At 36.7% G+C, this 10,846-nt stretch overlaps 1 protein-coding gene across 1 annotated transcript in view; it reads right to left on the minus strand.

Annotated features, from left to right (window-relative positions):
* Positions 1–6: 6 nt before the first annotated feature.
* LOC106868350 (transmembrane protein 192) overlaps positions 7–10,846 on the minus strand; it is a 40,227-nt gene continuing 29,387 nt past the window's right edge. The window contains exons 3-6 of the mRNA XM_014913564.2: positions 8,237–8,462; positions 5,637–5,789; positions 4,184–4,292; positions 7–1,099 (exon numbers count right to left, since the gene is read on the minus strand). Of these exons, the coding sequence (XP_014769050.1) occupies positions 895–1,099; positions 4,184–4,292; positions 5,637–5,789; positions 8,237–8,462 (693 nt within the window). The 3' untranslated portion in view covers positions 7–894. The remainder of the gene's footprint in view (positions 1,100–4,183; positions 4,293–5,636; positions 5,790–8,236; positions 8,463–10,846) is intronic.

Genomic DNA, 10,846 nt, shown 5'->3' on the forward strand with positions numbered 1-10,846 from the left:
AATTCATTTCATTGGTCAAATTCCAACATATAATAACAAAAGTACAAAGGCAAAAAAAAAAAATATATGTATAAATATAAATAATATACACAAAAAACAAAATTGGAGGGTAAAAAAAAAACAAAAAAAAAGAGAATCGACTTCAGATCTTCAAACAGTGACCAAAAGTAATAGGTCTTAGGACCTTCTCCGTAAAGTTATATATATATATATATATATATATATATATATATAACAGCATTTTTACTTTTTTGCTTTTTTTTTTTCTCTATGGGATATCACAATAAAGGTTCATTTGCAGTTTCAGTTAATTGTTCTAGATAGTTTCTTCCTTAATTAGGAGAGAAACAGAAACTAACAGTTAATTAAATGAACCACATTTTAGTTTTGAATATTGGAAAACAAACAGAAAGAAAAACGTTTCAAAAAAGATAGATTATTGACTATATATTTTTTCCACTGTATATATTTCTTGGCAGTACAGGTGGTGTCCATTATTTTATTAAAATCTAATGTATCGTGTTTCTATCCATTTAAAAAATCATTAAACTAAACAAAACTAGTTGAGACATAGACAGAGAAGAAGAGAGAAAAGATGAAAAAGAAACAGAAGATAAAGCAGAAAATGAGAAAGAGCTGTAAAAGAAAAGAGAGAGAGAGAGAGAGAGAATATTTATCCATTATTGGTATGCAAAATGCAAATGAAAGAATAAAGAGATGAGAAATTTAAAAATAGGTAAATATTAGCAGTAAACAAAAGAAAACTTGTACTCCAAGAGATTCTGCATTCTTCAACACACAAGTAGGCAGCTTGCACCCATCATTACACACATGTATGCACTCATATACACCCAAGTACACATACACACACACACTCACACACAAGAGTTCTGGTTAATGGCCAAGGAATGATTGAGTTGTGTTGCTGCTGGACATGTTGGAAGATTCATGGAAGCTGTCTTGAATGTGGCCATGTTTCAAAGATCTTAGTTCTGTTGTCAGAGTCAACACATGACGGGCAAGTTGTTCATTGCGACGTTTCAGGCTGAGGACCATATCAGCTTGTTTTTCTAGTAATTTCTCATTGAATGAGTATCCACTGAAACAGAAAAAAAAAAAAAAAATTAGACAGAGTAAACGAACAATATAGATGACAATAAAAATTTAGTTCTGCTGTAAATCAGGCATTTCCAACCAGAGGTGCACAATCGCTTCAGATACAAGACAATATGTCAGGAGGTGCAAAAACCTAAGATTTGGCAATTTTTTTAAATATTACCATTTGACATGTAAAAAAAAAAAAGAAATTATCATATATCGATATATACAGTCAAGGTGTTATTCACCTAGCAGTTTGTTACAATGACAAATTAAATCCAATCGTTCAATTATGTTACTCTAAATCCCCAAAATTCCATCTCCTCATGTTTTGTCTTCAGCCAGCCCAACTCTGGTCTCTCTCTCTCTCTCAGTTCCGTTAACCATTTGCTTCTCCCAATACAACGGCATTACCTCTGCTCTCCCCACCCCATCCTGTATAAATTAGCTCCATTCAGATTCCCCTACCTCATAATTTAATATCTTACTACACAAAGTAGAAGTCAAAGATGTTCATATAAGCAACTTCGTTTTCCAACCTAGCACACATCTAAAAACCTCATTTTACAGTGCAAATTATAATTACTTTATCATTTCATTATCTATGTACTCACATTTTAGTCTTCTATGAGATATGTTACAGAAAACTGATGATCCCCACGTTCAATCCATGTTCATTTATTATTGCTTTCCATCCATTTATCTAATTTTGTCAGAGTTTGGCTGACCAAATACTGCTGGCTATAGCTCTAGTTAAGAATGCAAATGTCCAATTCTGTTTCATTATTATTATTGTTGTTGTTGTTGTTGTTGTTGTTGTTGTTGTTGTTGTTGTTCTGTCACACCGACAGCCAGAGTGTTTGTTGTTTTACAGTGTGCCCACTCTTCCCACGCCCACCACATATACCAGAAGTCTTTATCCCCTGACCTCTATCAGATGTCTTTCCCCTGAATGCTTCCAATGGTTTAAATGCTTCCCCATTTCTACTTAATGTTCATCTCTTATTGAAATGTAGTGATTATGTAGCGCATAAAATGATGGCATAGTGAATGCAGGTTGAAGGCTATTGTAGGTTTATAAGTTCTGTCAAATGCAAGCTTTCTTTTCAGGTACAATTAGGCTCCATCCCAGGGTCTTGCGTGTCCACACCTGCCACATTCTCAGAGTTGGCACATTGAAAGGTAAGTCTGGTGAGATTGTTGAGATACTTGAAAGGAGACGTGTAGATTTGTGCTACATCCAAGAAGTAAGGTGGAAAGGAAGTTCTGCTAGGTTCCTAACAGGCAAAGAACATAGATATAAGATTTTCTGGGTAGGGAACACTGATTGGGTTGGGGGCATGGATATACTCCTTGTGGAGAAATGGGTTGATAAGGTAGTCAGAGTCAGTGATAGAATACTTAAGCTTAGATTAGTGCTGCAACATGGATCAGCAACCATTATCTCGGCCTATGCCCCTCAGCCAAGGCTACCTGATGAACAGAAAGACCGATTTTATGACACCCTCTAGCAGACTACCTCGTCGATAAGTGACAAGGACCTTCTCTTTGTGGCTGGCAACTTCAATGGGGATGTTGATCAAGGTTTCCATGGTGTACATGGTGGCTATGGATTTGGTTCCTGCAATGAGGAGGGAACCAGGCTGCTGGAGTTCTGTGATGCAAATGATCTTATGGTCTGTAATACTAACTTCAGGAAACCTACCAGTCACCTATTCACCTACCGTTCTGGCAGACACACTAGTCAGATTGACTACATCCTTGCCAGGAAACAGGAAAGATGGCCACTTATAAATACCAAAACCTTCCCAGGTGAAGAATGCACCCCACAACAAATGTTAGTAGTTAGTGACTTCAGCCAGCATGGAAAAGAAGGGTCTGGAAGTTTAAGGATCCTGTGAATGGACAGAGATTAAGAGATGTATAACTCGAAGCTAAGCTTTAGACGAAATAGAGGAGGATGTAGCATCACATAAAGTGGAAGAAAACTGGAGGTTCCTTCGGGACAACCTTTTGAAAGCTACTGACCATATCTGCGGATGGTACAAAGTCCCCTCTCAACCTAAGGTAACATGGTGGTGGAACAATGTAGTTGACAGAGCCACTAGGGAAAAGAAATAAGCATAGAAGGACTGGAAGAACAGTGGTAGCAGGGAACTGTATCAGATTGCCAGAAGGGAAGCTAGGAGACAGGTTTACTTAGCCAAGGGAGAAGCAGATGAGAAAAAAAAATTGCCAATGTTCTGTGTCATGAAGACCAAAGACTTGAAGAGTTTCATGTTGCAAGACAGTGTGTGAGAGAGAATCGTGATGTCATAGGAGAGAAATGTGTCCACATGGATGATGGCTCACTTGCATTTAATGAGGCTGCAAAGAGAGAGACTTGAAGACACCACTATGAAAGGGTGCTAAATGAAGAGAATGAATGGGAGAAAGAGAGTCTGCCAAATGTTGACCCAACAGAGGGAACATCTATCCGAATTGACAGTACTTTGGTAGATAAAGCAATTAAGGGTATGAAGGTGGGGAAAGTCCCCGGCCCAACAGGAATCACTGTAGAGATGCATAAAATAGCTGGCGATGTAGGCTATAGTCTAGTCAATTGTATAGTCAATCAGGTGATACGTGAAGGAGTCATACCCAATGACTGGTGTAGCAGCACCATAGTCAACTGCTACAAAGGTAAAGATGACGCGTTAGATATGAATAATTACAGAGGTATCAAGTTGTTGGATCAGGTGATGAAAGTCACAGAGAGGGTCATAGCCCAACTAATTAGGGAGAGAGTTAGTTTAGATAAGATGCAGTTTGGGTTTGTGCCAGGGAGAAGCACCACTGATGCTATATTTCTAGTAAGACAGCTGCAGGACAAATACCTAGTCAAAGATAAACCCTTGTACTTGGGTTTCGTTGACATGTCTACAGGCCAGAGGTTGAGTGTGTTGGTGAGCACCACCTTTCCAAATATAAAATTAAACAAAGTAAAATGTAATAAATGAAAGCCTATTATGAAAGAAAAAGGTCATTATGTAAACACCTAACTCCCCAATCCCCTCAAAGAACTTCTTAAAAATCTATAATTTACCGTTCTCCAATATCCTGGAAATTCTGAGAATAAGGAAGACCACTTTGCTGAGTTTCATCTTCAATAACATCTGGGAGTTTCTTAGCAATATTGAACCGTGAAACCTGATCTGTAAAATAATAAATATAGTGGTAATTATCATCATCCATTTTGAGGAGCGATGCACTGGAAGAATTAGTAGAACATAAGACAAAATAAAGTGATAATATGTTGTCAACTTAATGTGACAGTCCCATGAAAGGGAAGAATACAACTGTTATTTAGCTCTAGGAACCACTGGTGACACATTTCCTGTGTCCTTATGTTTTCAAAATGGAGATAACATAAAACATAAGGAAACAGGAAATGTGTCAAGTCCAACAGGAAACGGTGTTTCCTATGGCTAAATAACAGTAGTATTCTTCCCTTTCGTGGGACTGTCACATTAAGTTGACAACATACAATCACATTATCGTATTGCTACTGCATAAATCTCTCAGAGATTTAGAAATGTATTATTTCTATAAGACAAAATACCTGGCATATTTGATTGCAAGTCTTTGTATTGAAAATTCAAACCTGGCCAAGGTCTAATGAGCTTTGTATCACCCCCATGTCAATAAAATAAGTAGTTAAGGTACTGGAACTGACTGGATTGTCTAGCTTTCTCTAACAAAAGTATTTATTTAGGTCTCTTTATTTAATGATATCAAGTTCCACTAGGATCCACTTAGTCTTTTATCCAGCAAGATTTTGATGGAATAATGAAACTTCAGTATTTAACTGAGATTGAATTAGCTGACTATAACTTCCTGTTCTAGATTTGTAGCTAAAGTTAATAAATTATTATAATTAGGCAGTGAGCTGGCAGAATCATTAGCACATTGGTCGAAAATGCTTAGCAGCATTCTTCTGGATTATTACATTCTGTGCTCAAATCTCACCAAGGTCAACTTTGTCTTTCATCCTTTTGCGGATGATAAAATAAAGTACCAGTCAATTAATGGGGCTAATATAATTAACTAATCCCTCCACCTACAATTGCTGGCCTTATGCCAAAATGTGAAACCTAAATTCCCACTGAGGTCAACTTTGTTTTTCTTCCTTTCGGGGTTAATGAAATAAATACAAGTTGAACATTGGGACCAATGTAATCAACTAGCCTCCCCCCCCCCCCGCACAAAAATTGCAGGCCTTGTGCCTATAGTAGAAAGGGCTATTATGGTAATTTTGAAATATAGCACAGGAATGAAATTAAAAAAGAATTAGGAAAGAACATGACATGCATTTCACAGGCAGTTAGAATGTTTGGCTACTAATTACATTGGAATGGCTTCAAAATTAGCGACAATTAATGCAGTACCTAGTTAAATAAAGTATAACAATTTATTCCAAATATTAATTAGGTTTCATTAAAATTACTAAATTTTTATATATTTTTAACAACAAATTTATAAATAAAATAAAAACTTACAGCCATATTGCACCAAAAACAGAAAAGCAACTAACACCTCAATTGTCGTAATGATTTGAAGGTAGGCATATGGCTTTAGGAAACCACATTTGTCACGCCATGAACATTTGAACTCAGCAAAAATCTGGGTGGTCAGCATTTTCAAGATCATACCTGCAATGAGAAAGAGAGATAAGAAGTAGACACTAACACAAAGGGACATATTCGTCAAGCTTAGTATCTTCTCTCTTGTGAGACGAATTTATAGACAAAAATCATTTAGGAGCACATGCACATCATCATCATCGTCTAACGTCCGTTTTCCTTGCTGGCATGGGTTGGACGGTTTGACTGAGGTCTAGAGAGCCAGCGGCTGCACTAGGCTCCAATCTGATCTGGCAAGGTTTCTACAACTGGATGCCCTTCCTAATACCAACCACTCCAAGAGTGTAGTGGGTGCTTTTTACGAGCTACCGGCACAGGAGCCAGTCAAGTAGGCCTGGCATCGATCACGTTCAGATAGCACTTTTTACGTGCCACTGGCATGGGAGCCTGCCAGGGGACACAGGCATCAACCATTTGCATATATATGAATATATCATCATCAATTAACATTCCTTCTCCATGATAACATGGGTTGTGTGGTTCAACCAGATCTGATGAGTCAGAAAAGACTGAGTTAAACCATCTAAGTTCAATTATCTTTAAAGCCATTTGTAATACTGCTTTCTAATTTTGGCACAAGGTCAGCAATTTCAGGGCAGGGGATAAGTCAATTACACTGACCTCAGTGCTTGACTGGCACTTATTTTAGATGTACGTTACTGGTCAGGTGATACACTACAGAAAACAAAGTGTCTGAAAATCTAATTCTAAAACTTGCTTCATTTTAAGAATAAGATGGTCATAAATTTTGGGTTTGGATTATTGGTTAAACCATATTCCTATACAGTGTTTCTTTAATAAATTCTGTAAGAATAAACTTCTAAATATTTTACAATATTTTTTTTTAAACATGTGGAGACCCGAGGTGGCCAATTCGTACAAGGGAGATTAATCATCTCATCATTATATTTGGTGGGATTAAATTAAATGTCTGAATTTGGAATTTAGGAATGAAAAATAACAAGCAGAGAACACACATATTCATTAGCACACATGTAATCTTCCAGGTTAGATTCAGTTAAATTTTATATTCAAAAAAAAGAAAAGGTAAGGTATCTAAAGGAGTTCATATTTTTTTTTTAAATGGTAATTTATTAAGTTATTTTAGGTGTTCAATCTCTTAGCTTAATTTTAATGCACTTCAAATTTTTTTAACTGCTGAACTAAATTATTCCTAATTTTCAATTATAATATTTTTAGAGTCTATTTCTTTTCTAGGACTTTTACTTGAAAAAATTTTGATGAAAAAAAAAATCAGGTGCAGGCGTGGTTGTGTGGTAAGTAGCTTGCTTACCAACCACATGGTTCCAGGTTCAGTCCCACTACGTGGCACCTTGGTATAGCCTCAGGCCAACCAAAGCCTTGTGAGTAGTTTTGGTAGATGGAAACTGAAAGAAGCCCTTCATGTGTGTGTGTGTGTGTGTGTGTGTGCATGTGTTAGTGTGTCTGTGTTTGTCCCCACCACCATCACTTGACAACTGATGCTGGTGTGTTCACGTCCCTGTAACTTAGTGGTTCAGCAAAAGAGTCCGATAAAGTAAGTACTAGACTTACAAAGAATAAGTCTTGGAATCGATTTGTTCGACTAAGGGCTCCAGCATGGCCACAGTCAAATGACTGAAACAAATAAAAAAAATTATAATTTTGTAAGTATTTTCTTTTATTTGTTTCAGTTATTGAAGAGTGTCCGTGCTGGAGCCCTGCCTTCATGTCAAACAGATTGACCCAGGTCGTTATTTTATTGCTGATAGTTGAATCTACATAGGTGCAGATAGATCACCTTTCAGAGTGAAATTTGAATACAGGAAAGACTGGATAACAGAGGCTTGTGATAGATAAGGACCAAGAGATTTCTGTCTCAAGGAAAAACAGGATGTGTGGTTTACATGTTAGTGAGACATGTGTAGGCTCTAGGTTAAAATGGGATTCACAGATATTATAAAAGATGAGACAGAATTGTCCAGTAAGTTTAGTGTTATTTTTTAACAGATATTTAAGGTAGTGTGGAGTATGTCAGAAGCTGATATCATGATAACTCCATGTTAAGAATCTGAGCTGAACTCTTATAACAGGGCACTCCACAAAAAGGGCACTTATGGGCATTAGCCCTTAGCATTCAGATTTCTCTGTCAAATATAATGCTTATTTATTCACATTGATATGAATTAATCATGCATTACCTTGTAACTTTGAGATTTCAGTGATGTGATTGTTTATTTTTAGAATAATATTGTAGGGTAAGTGTAAGAGGTTGGATCTGGCCAGTTTGAAAATGAAACAGGTAGATTATTTTGGCCAGGTATGGTTGATTTAAATGCTTAAAGGGTTAAAAGCAGAATGATCGCCTTAGCTGTTAGGCTAAATAACAACAATAAAACATTGTGATGAACACAAACAACAGAAAATAATTTAAGTGGAAAAAGAGAAAAAAAGTCGTTAGGTAGTAAGTTACATACCTATTGTTACACATACTGCTGGTATATGACGCTTGTACAGCATCCGCTGGGAGAAATCGAGGTAACCAGAGATGTAAATGTAATGATGTTGGATGTAGATGTAAACATGGAGAGCTACGATGAATGTCCATGTGAGGATTTCTGAATATGTTGCAATCGATACTGGGTCGGGCTGACACGTGGTACATAACCAAGGATACAGGAATGTTATTAAACACAGTGTGACCTTCAGAACAAACATAAAAGTGAATTAAATAACATCATTTTTTGTTTTTTTGTTTTTTTTTGAGAAGGGTAGATTTAATCTACCTCAATAATTAACTGCTCATTACTCTTTACTCTTTTACTTGTTTCAGTCATTTGACTGTGGTCATGCTGGAGCATCGCCTTTAGTCAAGTTAATTGACCCCAGGACTTATTCTTTGTAAGCCTAGTACTTATTCTATCAGTCTCTTTTGCCGAACCGCTAAGTTACGGGGGATGTAAACACACCAGCATCGGTTGTCAAGCGATGTTGGGAGGGGACAAACACAGACACACATACACACATATATATATATGTGTGTATGTGTACATATATACGACGGGCTTCTTTCAGTTTCTGTCTACCAAATCCACTCACAAGGCTTTGGTTGGCCCGAGGCTATAGTAGAAGACACTTACCCAAAGTGCCATGCAGTGGGACTGAACCCAGAACCAAGTGGTTGGTAAGCAAGCTACTTACCACACAGCCACTCCTACACCTATTTAATTTTTTATTATTTCTCACCCACAATTCTCTTGGCAAAAAGAAAAAAAAAATTAAAAAGTAAACCACCCTGAGAGATCTGACCAGGAAGAGAGACAAACATTTATTAAAAAACAACAGCCATCAAATATCAGATATTCACATTCAAATCTGACAGAGCATATTAAGAATGAATAGATATATAATTGTTTGGATTCTTGCTGTTCTACGTGCACCTCAGGAATTATTATTTGCTTGGCAGACAGTATGCATCAGCATATAATTTGTTTGCTGATTCCAATAAACAAGAGCTTATACTTTTTTAAGATTCATCAGTGTGGTGAGGTAGCTTTGACTGATGAGACACACAATGAGGTTGAAACATCATGGCAACTCCAAATCTCCTTACACTAGTAGTATATGGCATGTAAAATGAACATACATCATCTAAAAGGATGAGAAGTTCTCTGATGACAAAAAACAAGTGGTCAAATATCCACATTCAAATTTGCCAGATCATATTAAGAATGAATAAATACATTGTTCAGACTTGTACTGTTCTGCATGCATCTCATGAGTTATTTTTGCTTTTGTTTTTGTTTTGTATGAGGAAGAAGAAAAGTCCTTATGAACTTTGCAGAGCCTCAGAGACAAGAAGGTAAGTACTAGCAATGTTGAGGGTAGCAGGTGAAAAAAACATATCAAGAAATAGAGTTTCCCTCAGGCCAGTGACCTTGTCACTGTTCTTGCAACAGAATAGACTCAAACAGGCACCTATGTCTAGCACTACCACTTCTGCTACAAAAATGGTTTTACATTAATTATGGCACAAGGCCATAAAATTGCAAGAATAATAATCCTTTCTACTAAAAGCACAAGATCTGAATTTTGGGGTGGAGGGGACCAGTTGATTACATTGACACCAGAGTTTCACTGGTACATTTATTGACCCCGAAAGGATGATAGGCAATGTCACCCTCAGAACATAAAAACGGACAAACTGCCACTAAACATTTTGCCCTGCATGACAATAATTCTGTTAACTCACCACTTTGACAAGACTAATAATACTATCCAATCAAACAAATCATCTACATTACATTACTGCTACTTATTTTAGGGGCTTTTGGAATAAAAAAAAATCAAAGTCACTCAGTCACAGCTGGATTTCATCATAAAGGATGTAATTAACCCTTTTACTACCAAACCAAATGAAGCCACCTCTGGTTTAATGAAATGAGAGGGTACTGAAAAGTTCCTGGTTTTAACAGTATAATGAAAGGCCTGATTGGAGGCTCAAGCTTCCAAGTTCTTTTACAGGGCTTAGAAAAACTGAAGGACTGCTGCAATAAGTATGTGAATCTGAGAAGGGAATATGTTGAATAAAATCATAATTAACTGACCCACCTGTATTTTCTTTTACCCAAAACCAGGAACTTTTCAGCACCTCTTCGTACATATTTCCTATCTTAAATTAATCTACGTTAAAACCATCCAACAAAATTTTGCATTAATTTATGTCCCAAACAACGGCTTAGGATTTAGTAAAATAATTGTTTTATTATTTAACTCAATACTTAATTTTTTTTTTTTTTTCCCAAAATTAATTGAAAACAAAGCAGTTTATTTCAACAGAGACATGATGAGAAAAGAGTTAACCCTTTAACATTCAGATTACTCTGTCAACCATGAAACTTATATATTCACTTATAGGCGCAGGAGTGGCTGTGTGGTAAGTAGTTTGCTTACCAACCACATGGTTCCAGGTTCATTCCCACTGCATGGCACCTTGGGCAAGTGTCTTCTACTATAGCCTCGGGCCGACCAAAGCCTTGTGAGTGGATTTGGTAGACGGAAACTGAAAGAAGCCTGTCGTATATATA

Source organism: Octopus bimaculoides, chromosome 5 (assembly GCF_001194135.2).
Source record: "Octopus bimaculoides isolate UCB-OBI-ISO-001 chromosome 5, ASM119413v2, whole genome shotgun sequence".
Lineage (NCBI taxonomy): Eukaryota > Metazoa > Mollusca > Cephalopoda > Octopoda > Octopodidae > Octopus > Octopus bimaculoides.